General features: G+C 39.6%; 1 protein-coding gene across 1 annotated transcript in view; it reads right to left on the minus strand.

Moving 5' to 3' along the window:
* Positions 1-10,972, minus strand: part of LOC103482098 (uncharacterized) — a 37,433-nt gene that overhangs the window by 6,021 nt on the left and 20,440 nt on the right. Inside the window, exons 28-37 of the mRNA XM_008438026.2 lie at positions 10,440-10,453; positions 8,742-8,923; positions 8,453-8,636; positions 7,342-7,484; positions 5,280-5,461; positions 4,471-4,730; positions 4,157-4,394; positions 3,880-4,063; positions 2,113-2,239; positions 964-1,050 (exon numbers count right to left, since the gene is read on the minus strand). Of these exons, the coding sequence (XP_008436248.1) occupies positions 964-1,050; positions 2,113-2,239; positions 3,880-4,063; positions 4,157-4,394; positions 4,471-4,730; positions 5,280-5,461; positions 7,342-7,484; positions 8,453-8,636; positions 8,742-8,923; positions 10,440-10,453 (1,601 nt within the window). The remainder of the gene's footprint in view (positions 1-963; positions 1,051-2,112; positions 2,240-3,879; positions 4,064-4,156; positions 4,395-4,470; positions 4,731-5,279; positions 5,462-7,341; positions 7,485-8,452; positions 8,637-8,741; positions 8,924-10,439; positions 10,454-10,972) is intronic.

Raw genomic sequence — 10,972 nt, forward strand, 5'->3', positions numbered from 1 at the left:
AAAAAACAAGCAAGAAAAGACAAAAAGAAAAAGAAAGAAAGCAGGAAAAGAAAGAACACAACAAAGAAAATCTTAACCAGAAATTAAAAATAGCAATTTGTCAAAAACTTTGTTTCAACTTTGAACAAAAGTRATTAACAGGGTTAGTAATAAAAACTTTAGAAATAAATCTTACAGATGCCCTTAAAAATTAAAACTGCTTCAATGTTTTATGGCCCAGATTCTTACAAAAGCAAAATCCACATTAATAATTAAACCAAACCAACCTTAAAAAGAGTTGATCCTGAAATRTCTAAATAAAGATTTAAAAGTACTCTTCAAAATAAAAGCCTTCATGTCTTATAGAGCAGAGTATTGTAAAAGTAAGTTCTTTTTTACTAACTATTTTTACTCTGATTTTTTTAAACTTATTTTCTAATTAAATTGTAAAAAATAAAAGGAAAAAGAAAATCTGTTGACTTTTCAAAATAAAACTCACAGATGCTGAATAAGCAGGAACTGAGTAATGTGTGCAAAACACTGATGATGATGCAAGCATCTGTAACCCGTCACTTTAACTGCTGCCTGAGCTGAAACGTGTCGCTGACTGATGAATCCTGTAAGAACAACCATCCATCCTCCATTTTGAGAATCCATCCTTCTCTTTCACACCTCTCCCTCTCTGAAGGACATGAAATATCTAAGGGGTCAGACGGAGGGAAGAATAAAAAATACCAAGTGTCTAGTCAGATGATGAGTGATATGTGTCCAATACTAAAAACAAATTTTTTTTCTGCCACTCCCTGATTACTTCAGGTGGTGTTAATGTGTGCCTCGGTACTTTCTCTCCCCAGAGAGAATATTTCCAGGTTGCTGCACCAAATTCTCCCAAGCTGTGTTTAAATCGCGTCTCTATCTCTGATGGGCCGATGGGTGAGGTTTGAAAGTCAGTCTGATTAAAGAGGAGAAGGACGAGTCACTCACCTTTCAACTGGGAGCTGTAACTCGGATCAAATTTAGTGCGAAAAGTGTTTTCCTGGTCTCCAAACACTTTACGCTTACACTTATGAGCTGAGGAAACAGAAAGACGAAAAACTGTGAGAAGAATCAATGGTCATTTGTGTCTTAATTTGTTGTCCATTTATGTTTTTGTGGTGTTTTCTACTGAYCATTTCCATCTAATGAGTTAATTTTAAGAAAGCTGGCTTCGATATGATTTAGTGGGATTTTATGCAGCTGACAAGTGTGGAAAATTATCAAACATTTGTACAAACATATAAGGACCATACTGATTTATTATATCGTTTATAGACACTGTGAACATTATCACAATAAATGCCAATTGTGATGCTAGTTTATGTTCATRTAGTCCACAAATAAAAACATTTAAGAAGAAAAAACTAAAACAACCTTTTGGGAAGCATTGTCCCTAYGGGAGCAAAATATTATTGCACTATAAAAGTACAATATCGCAGTTTAGAGMTAAATTAYCTARGTATTGTATATTACAAACGACTTGCATTATTATTATCTGGAAAACTGGATGGACTTTCATTCAACTTTACAAGCAAGATTTGGGTTTTTGTCAAAGTGGAGGAAAAATTGTGATTAAGAAAAATGGAGGAAAACATTAAAAAAGTGACTTCTCTAAACAGCTATATGGAAATTATTATTTAATTCTTGGTGTTGTGCAGCACTAGTCTTTATAAGCTTTGCAGAATTAGAGAGTGAATTATCTGCCTATGCTTTGTTGCAAAAACACCTAGTCAGTCTTGCTGCACCTCATAAAATAGCAATAAAATACATTGTAGTTTATAACTTTAATGTGACAAAGTATATGGAGCATTTTAACTATACGGACCAGAATGGATACATCCATCTTTAGCTAGACAGTTACAAGGACACTTAAAAGGTAATGTGATATTCTATACCCTTAATTTGTTCCACCTGCTTACTTTCATTTTTTGCTAACAGATTTTGCCACTACAGTTCTGACAACAAGAAAAACAAAAATTAGGCAGGATGTAACAAATAGTTTTGCATCCTCATTAAAGAGGAGATTTGCTAACAGATGGGACAGAGTGAAGAACTTTGAGGCACCAAGTGAGAAAGCCTCTGCAACAAAGCGCTCACCGAGTTTGGCGAACAGTATGGACACATCCTGCAGCACTTCAGCGGTCGGCACGGGAACCGAGGAGCAGATCAGCTCCAGCAAACCCACGTACTGCTTCATGTTGGGACTGTCGTCAACGTTCAGGCACTGCATGGGAGAGATGCGGCCACAGGCGCATCAAGAACTCACATTAGTATGATTTGACATCTTTAATCCCACCTCATCTGTCAGATGTCATTTTTGGTCTTTTCTCAACCAGCTTAAGTTAACGGGCTAATTCGGCAAGCTACACAGAAACATCTTTGCTGACAGATACTGTCCATCTACTCAAAATTGCATATCTAAATAAAAATAACTAATGATTTTTACAGGTCACTGTTGTTTATGTAAGTGATCTAATAGGGAAGCAATGTGAGTTGGGCGTTTTCTATTTACAAGTTGGACAACAGTTGAATTTCTTAACCATTGTGCCGCTAATTACTACTAGCAATACCAAATGACAAAGTATTAATTTACATTTAACATGTTGAAATAAAAGAATTGTGAACTCTAAAAATCACACTTTTGGGCACAAAGTGAAACCACTAATATGTTCAAGCCTGAAGATCAGCTCTGGAAATAATGTCACATCCAAATGGAGAACATTCATACTGCAAATTGTAAAACTATCGGAGGTCGCTAATTGTGATGCTAACTATAAAGAACCAACTAAAAAAAAAAACGCACCAATAAAATACATCAATGTTTGGTCTCAGAAGCCAAATTTCCATGGCCAGTAAAAAAACCCGGCAAGAATGTCGATTGAAGACAGAATTTTGATTGGCCAGTCAGCTAGCTAATCAGCTAGCAGCAGAGCTAACTTTTTGATTAGCGCTTTTGCTAAGCTTGGAAATATTTAGCACACTTGGCTCCCCCTGTATTAATTTATTACTTATTTTACAACAGGAAACATACAAGAACAAAACAAAACATGCACAGTAGAGAAAAAAAAATATATAAACATGAATATAATAGGTATGTAAGAGCGTTACAGACCATTGGTATCAACATGGCTGAATTTAGCACTTTAGCACAGCGTCCRCTAAATACCATGTTGGTGAAGCATGTCAGCGTTAGCTGAACTGATGTTTATGATTAGTGCTTCAGGTTTAGCGCAACTAACGTATTAGTTAGCGATGACCACCGCTAACCAACAGACTGTCTGTGAATGTACTGTAGTGCTTGAACTAATAAAGTGGGGATTAAAAGGATTGTTTTAATCCTTTATTGGTAATAAAAGTTTTGTAACTTGAGCGCAATGAGCTTGGATCTGATGTCATTGCCAGATCAAGCTCTTCTGAGACAAATAGAACCAAGAGAGAGCATAATTTATATAAAAGTGATATGGGAACGTGTCCAGAAGTCTTCCACCCACTGATATTTGTTTTACAGAATTTATAATGTAAGACAGGAATAATTATCTATTCAGAATCAAATGAAAACTAAGCCGGTCTTCAAAATATGTCTGGTGTTTGATTCACATTGGTGAATGAAATACATATGGGTGTTAAAGGAAAAATTCTGCATTCTGCTATGAGCAACCACAGGGAAATATACCACAGGTTTCACAAGTCATAAAAAGCAGGATATTTATAAGGTTTTAACAGCTGTCTCAGCTCACTAAGAGGTCCCAGGTTGACGTCAAACGTGTGACTCAGAGTGAATTAAGCAGGCAGGAAATCAACCTTTTCTGTGGCTGTTGTTAGGCAGATGCATTAGAGTGGCACGGCCTTATTGGAGGAGCTTACGTTCAGGAAGAAGTCCCTCATGTCCTCCAGCTGGCTGTAGAAAGGAACCAGGACTTTGGGCTGCAGGACGGGACTGTCCTCCCTCTGAGTGAGTTGTCTGTACCGCTGGAACAAGGAAGTGTTATCGCTCCAACACACCTCCTTCAGGTGATAGAAGCGTCCTGAACACCAGTTATCACTGTGCCTGGACAATAAAAAGATTTACCAGGTGTTAAAGGTGTTAAACTTATGACAAAAAAAAAACCCCAAAAGGAAAGAGGTGCAGATCACATCGTACCTCTTATTCTCTACAAACACAGCGGGGGTGTGCTGGAACAGCTCCTTCAGGCTGCTCAAGGAACACTTGTCCTTCAGGTAGCGGTAGACGTTGTGGATGTGCGTAACAGCTGTAGTGAAATGTGCTCCCTCGGTCTCGTCTGCAGCGGACCTCTCCTCTGGGTCGCCTTCTTCTGGCTTGATGCACCATTCCTTCAGGTACTGGATCAGAACCTCCACCGTGATRGTCTCTCTCATTGCTAAAACGAAAATGGAAAGTTACGGAAGCTAACTACTATAGAACTGAAGTACTGGTTCTGGTGGACGCATTTCTACCTAGGGCTCTGCTGAATTCGCTGGAGCATATGTCCACATAAAAGACGTGAGTTCCCAGCAGGCTGTGGACCTCCTCCGACATCAGATAGACTGAGCTGGGACAGAGGTACTTTCTCTCTTGTTTTTCTTCCTCTAGAGGGCGATAAGCTGGCACCCACTCAAGGCTGCAGAGCTGATGGTAAAAGGAAGACCTTGTGTGTTTGACTGGTCCGCCGTTGCTGTCGACAACCTGAGCCGTGAGGTACTGAGAGTAACGGTGTCTGCAAAATTGAGAAAGGATAGAGTTGGAGGAGGCGAAACAGGTAAAAACCTGAACTGTSTCAATGGGCATGATGACTGCAAAGTGACTCACAATCCTTGAATTTCCATTTAGCCACATTACAAACACAAACCTCGATTTTATTTTACTGAAGAGCATTCTTCAATCTAACTTCTGAAAATGGAAATGGTATGTAATAACTGGCAGCTTGTAAAGATATGGCCGTCTACTTAAGCTAAAGGTCTACAACCTATAACTTAAGTAAAATACAGCAATTTTTGCCCTCAGTCCAAAAATTGCTGGACTTTCTATTTTATGAAACGTACAATAGAAAGGAAAATTCATTTAGAGCTGCAACTGATACATGACACTTTGAAAAAACGACTATAACTTTTGTTACTTTTAAGTTCTGAAATGAAGAAAAACCTGAAACTTTTTAAAAATGAGGACGGTTATATTGTCGTCTACGGCATGTTGATATTTGGGGGAAAAAAAAGAGTAGTCTCCAACTTAATWAAAAAAAAAATAGTAGAAATACAGTCAATGTTACCCGGAGTCCCAGTTGGTCTGCAGCAGCTCTAACAGAGCCGTTCTCTGCTGCAGCAGGAGGGAGCCCGGAAGCTGAGCTGTGGCCAGGGCGTGGAACTCCTCACAGGGGTAGTCGTCGAGCACGCAGTCACTTCCTGGACTTTGGTGCCACCTTGCACTTTCAGCTGACCAGTGACTGGAGGCCTAAGAGAAGAGCAGGGGAAATAATGAGCCCCACGGTAACTAATGAYATTTCACTTTAGTGTCTAAATCTGTCTGGGGCCAATCTGACCGCAGTTTTCTTGGACATTTTCTCAGATTTGTACTACTCTGACTTTTTTCTTCTGACCTTTCAGTGCAATCTCTAAAAAAAACAAAAACAAAGTAACAATAACATTATTACAGGGTTTCTGCAAGTTTAATCAACTCAAAATTAAAGGCATTTTAAGACCTTTTTTGAGACCATTATGAATGAAATTTAAGACCTGTATCTATGAACGCCATCCAGTCAAGTGGCAATAATTTGAACWTAATCTTGACAGACGGAAAAAAGCTAGCTAGCTACCTGGGTTACATTAGCAGCTAGTTAGCGGCAGCCTCAACTGTCTCGAATCAGAGGACGCAATGATGTCCAAGTGTGACACAAACTTTTGCCTGACAAAAAAGTCGTGAGAAAAAAAATTAAACCAAATAGTCTTGTCAAGACAAAATTTGACACCTGTGATTAATATATTAAAGCCCACCTTACTTTTTAAAATAAATTTAAGATTTAAGATCTTTTTAAGAGCATTATGAATGAAATTTAAGATCTAAACTGTTTTCTCCACAGAAATGTACAAACATCGCCCAAACAACTAGCAATAAATTTCCAATTATGCACAAAAGTTAGCTAGCTAGCTAGTAAATGTATATTAGCAGCTAGTTATCGGTAGCCTCAACCTTCTTGAGTCAGAGAACGCAATGATGACTGAGTGTGACTCAAACTTTTGCCTGACAAAAATGTCTGAAGGGAAAAACATTAAACAGAATATATGAGTAACTAATCCTGTCAAGGCGAAATTTAAACCTTGTGATTAACATATTAAGTCCAGCTTACTTTTTAAATGAATTTAAGACTTTTTAAGGATGCGCCGACAACCTGTATTAACATGCAGCGTTAAGCAGAGAAAAATTTCCCAGAACTGGATGAAAAAAAAAAACAGCTGCCTATACTTCAAAAGCTGATTTATTCCTTATTCTATATCCATGTTTTATCCCTCGTGTCTGTTGCTGAGGCTAAAAGAGGAACCAGGAGAATGGGATGGGCTGAGCTCGGTTGTGCTGCATGTCACATCATGCACCTCTTTCCTACCTCAAAGCAACCATTGATCTCTTGTTCCTAGTGTGACTCATAACCCTTCGCATTTTCCTCTTTAATCACTAACCTATTTGTCACGATGACTCACAGATGCAGATGGAGATTCGGCTCTGCTCACAGCTGTGTGCGTACAGATTGTGCTGTCCTGAGCTTTTGTCCTTTTGCCAGAATTTTGATTTGAACAAGGGGTTTAGGTTCAACCTGAAATATCCTGCTAGCCTGGTTTATCTGTGTGGAGGGGTAAAACCACTGATAGACCCACTGCTCCAATTAACTCTGTACACTCTGTCCTTTCCCGCATAAAGCACTCCTGGCTAGAGCTGGGCAATAMATCTATTTTATCCATTCATCAAATATTTAATTTTTGGAAAATCTGGATTTTTTTTTCACCTATGTGCTGCTCATGATGAAACTAGTTAAAACTGCTCTATTGGAGAAGCGGCTTTCGTAAAAGTAATAGCTCCACTGACATTTTATTCCACTTTTAACATGGCAAAAATATCTTGTTATAAGTGAAATAATCTGCCTGTGAAACTAGTACTATTTCATCAATATTAAGGAATTTACTGACATAAAACAAGTTCTTATATCTTCCTGAAAAGTTACCTGTAAGTTAGTTTTGTCTTATTTCAAGAGTACTAAGATATTCAAACAAGGAACTAGACCAAATTAGTCTAGATTTTGCATTGTTGCAGAGTGAACTGACATAACTGACTTCTCTCCTCACCAGTTCCTGAGGGGTCAGAGTTCGGCGTTGTTTGCGGAGGATGAGGCCGTCCCTGACCCCCAGCCTGCCGAACAGCTCCCTCCATCCAGCCACATCGCCGTCTGTCTGCACATAACAGGGACTCAGCAGGATCCAGTCGCAGCCTGGTGGAGCGTGAGGGCAGAACCGACAGGTTAGCGAGACAGAGCTTTGCACAAGCATAGGAAATTAGAAACATGGTGGGAGTGAGCCACAGAGCAAACAGATGTGGGCAGGTAACCGGGTGTGCAGTTTTTAGCTGCTAATGTCAGTTATTTATCATCCAAGCAAGATGTAATTAATCCGCTTCATTGCTTTTGAGTGCTGCCAGAAAGAAGATTGCCGCACTGTTTTTCTAAAACGGAGCAAAAGCCCACCGAGGTTCTGGCATCAGCGGATTGCAGGAGAATGCCTAACGCCTGTGGAAGACGTTTGTTATTCTGAAAACTACAGAAGCAAAGCAATCTGATTTCAACATCAAATATTTGCTGTTAAATGATTCAAAGCTGCAAACATTAAGTGTGTATCCTTTAAAGATGCTCTGGACTTGAAGGGTGTAGTAGATTTTCTGATCTGTTGTGCATTACATTAACACTTCACAGCTGCTTAATACCACAGAAGAGGATTAGGGCCATTGAAAAAAACCCCAAGAGATTCTGACCTTAATCTTCTGAGATCAAAAGTAAAAATTCTGAGGTTTAAGTCAAAATTCTCTATTTTTCTCAGCGGCTTTAATCATCTTCCATACAACATTAACATTGTGGACAACAATGAATGTTACTGGACGATGCCTATTAGCCGCTACAGCTAGTGAWGCGCACCATACTGTTCCAATGTGGGATGTGCAAGAATCCGTCACAAAAATGTTTAGCGTTCTTATTTCTTATCTGACTTCTATAAAATAAGGCTTAAATTACAGCTGGAAAAATTGCACAAATCTCTAAACTGTTTGGTTTTTGCCAGTTTGGTCAAGATGTAAGAAGGCTAAGCAAATCTCTAACATCTAGAAGTGATTTCACTTCTATGTGTCTGTGGGCATATGTGTGTTTGCGTGTGCTTGTGTGTGTGTGTGTGTATATGCGTTATCTCCTACCAGGAAGCGTTTTTGGCAGGTCGATGTTGCCGTATTCYTCAGAGAAATGCACCCTTTCAGCAGTGGGGCACAGCAGACCCCTGCAGGTCAGTACAGGTACTGCAATGTCCGAGTATTCCTGGCTAGAGGAGGAATGCTGCTTGATGAAAACCAAGTAACTCACAACCACCGACTCAGGCTTTGACTTGAGTTGGAACAAGCAGGAACGAAAAAGGCACAAAGAAAACAGTTTAGATCAAATAAACCTTTTTGTAAAGGTTTTGAGACGTTAAAAGTTGCCTTCAGTCACCTTCCATTTGCTGCTGTTTATGGTGGGATAGATGTGCTGCTCCAGCAGCTCCTGCGGCTCCAGTTCGTGGACCCCGAGCYTTTTGAGCAGCTCTCGGATCTGCTGACTTTCCAGAGGCCCCAAACAGTTCAACAGAGAGGGCTGGACCACACTCAGATCTTTGTACAACGCAGACAACGGTCCTGCAAAAAAGACAAAATGGAAAATTTATAATATACATTAGTAACTGTATGAGCTGTCCAGGGTGTATCCATGCATAATATTTTAAATTTTGTAAWTTAATACTTTGAAAAAGAAAATAAGAATCGGTCAAAATCAGCATTTGCAGATCAGAGGTTTATAAAAATYGTCAGATTCGCCACAAAATCTTGGTTGCTCTGATGCCACATCACGCTGAATTCACCGCATCATTCACAGCCTAGCAGGGTCACAGAGCTGATGTGAGATGGAAAAACTCTGACATGACTGTAAATGGAGGATTACATGCATGGCCGACCGCAAACTCAGTGTTTCTATCGGTTCTGCTGCCTTAGTTCAAGACAGATCACAGCGTATCYGTATTCCCAGGGAAATCTGGGAATTTAGCAACAACAAACAGCACTACTCAGAAGAAAATTCAATAAACTCCAGAGGGCACATTGTATAAACATAGATGTATATCAAACCACTGGCAGAAAGCATGTCATGTTTTTAAGTTTTAAGACTTTAAAAGTTACTTTGGCTTTCAGTAAAAATGTCTTTTCACTTTGGACATGTTCCCAAATATTCCTCACCACCTTAAAACACAAAACCTCTGTTGACCTACTTTGCTGCTTTCTGAGGCTGCCATCTAATTCCCTGCTGATGCCAGCACTGCTCAATATTTCAGTAGAACACTGTCTTTAACTTAGCCGTCTCTCTGAAGTTATCGCACTCATCTCTGCTCACGTCTCCCCAAAGCTCGGTCTCTGACCTGAAAACTAACCAAACGAGTCCCTGCCGCAAGCTGCATCCCCTGACAGGACTCGTAGTGTAAATGGAACAGAGTACGTTTCCAAAACCGTGGAGYAGAGATTCTCTCTGGGATTTTATGCAAACTACGCATCAAAGGCGGTGGCGTTCCTGCTTTTTGTCCTCCTYGTTAAGGAAGATCCGAGGGTTTTTCTATGGCAACATACATTTTCCTCTGAATCTGCACYAATTCCCTTGGGAAGGATTCATTTAAGCTCCAAATTGTGCTTAGCTGCACAATTTGGAGAGGTGTGTGCATCAACTGACCTCTATGTCATTATGGAGAAACCATCTCTGCTGCCACAAGCCTTCGTCAAGAAAACCAATAAATGCTAAACTGCCAGAAGTATCTGCTAATCAGTCATCACACAAAAAAACACCCTTTTCAACCATTTATTTTTATTTATTTCAAATKTATTTGTGTGTTTCAAGACTGTAATGGATGACCCAATACGTTTGGWACCAGGGAAAGTGACAAACACCTTCCACCTGTAACGTTGGCTCTGCGTTACGGTATTTGCATTTTTCTTTTGTGGAACGCAAAGCCAAATCATTTGTGGAAAATGTGCCTAAGTATTGATTTTTTTCATGAAATGCAGCTAAATCATTCAGAATATCCAACAAGGGAAGCCGAAACACCAATGCCACTTGACACACTACTTGGTCGGTGTTGGCGAAGWAGCCAATCAGGGACGCCATTTATTTTACCTTTCAACGATCGGCTGAACCCCCAAAGAGAGGAAATAAAGAAGACTGTAGTTGTTAGCTTCTGTAACACATTACTCACTTAAAACAAACCAGTAATAAAACACCGCCACTTTTAATATAGAGCAGTTTTTTTTAACACACATGCTTTCATGGARGACAAGAAAATGTCAGGAATAACTGAAATTCAGCCAAGAGATGCTCATCTCCTGTTAGCTAAGATTTATAACAGCATYATGTGATATTTAGCTGTTAGAAATATTTAAAACTGAACTTGTTTTACATTTTTATACTGGTTATTGTATCAAATATAACAATAACTGTGTGTCTGGAGCGGAGTCGCTCAAGTGGAACAATGAAGCAGGCGACAGAGAAAGCTCTGGATCCTGAGCAGCTCACAGGGACCCCAGACAATTTAACCCACATGATTATTCAAGATGCTAAACCGCAGAAAGCAGAAAGCTTACATCAAAGTGTGAAAATCAATTATTCACTCTTGGCACTCCGGAGCTTGGCTTCGGCTGCCGTTTCCGAAC

The sequence above is a fragment of the Poecilia reticulata genome, linkage group LG19, assembly GCF_000633615.1.
Source record: "Poecilia reticulata strain Guanapo linkage group LG19, Guppy_female_1.0+MT, whole genome shotgun sequence".
Classification (NCBI taxonomy): Eukaryota; Metazoa; Chordata; class Actinopteri; order Cyprinodontiformes; family Poeciliidae; genus Poecilia; species Poecilia reticulata.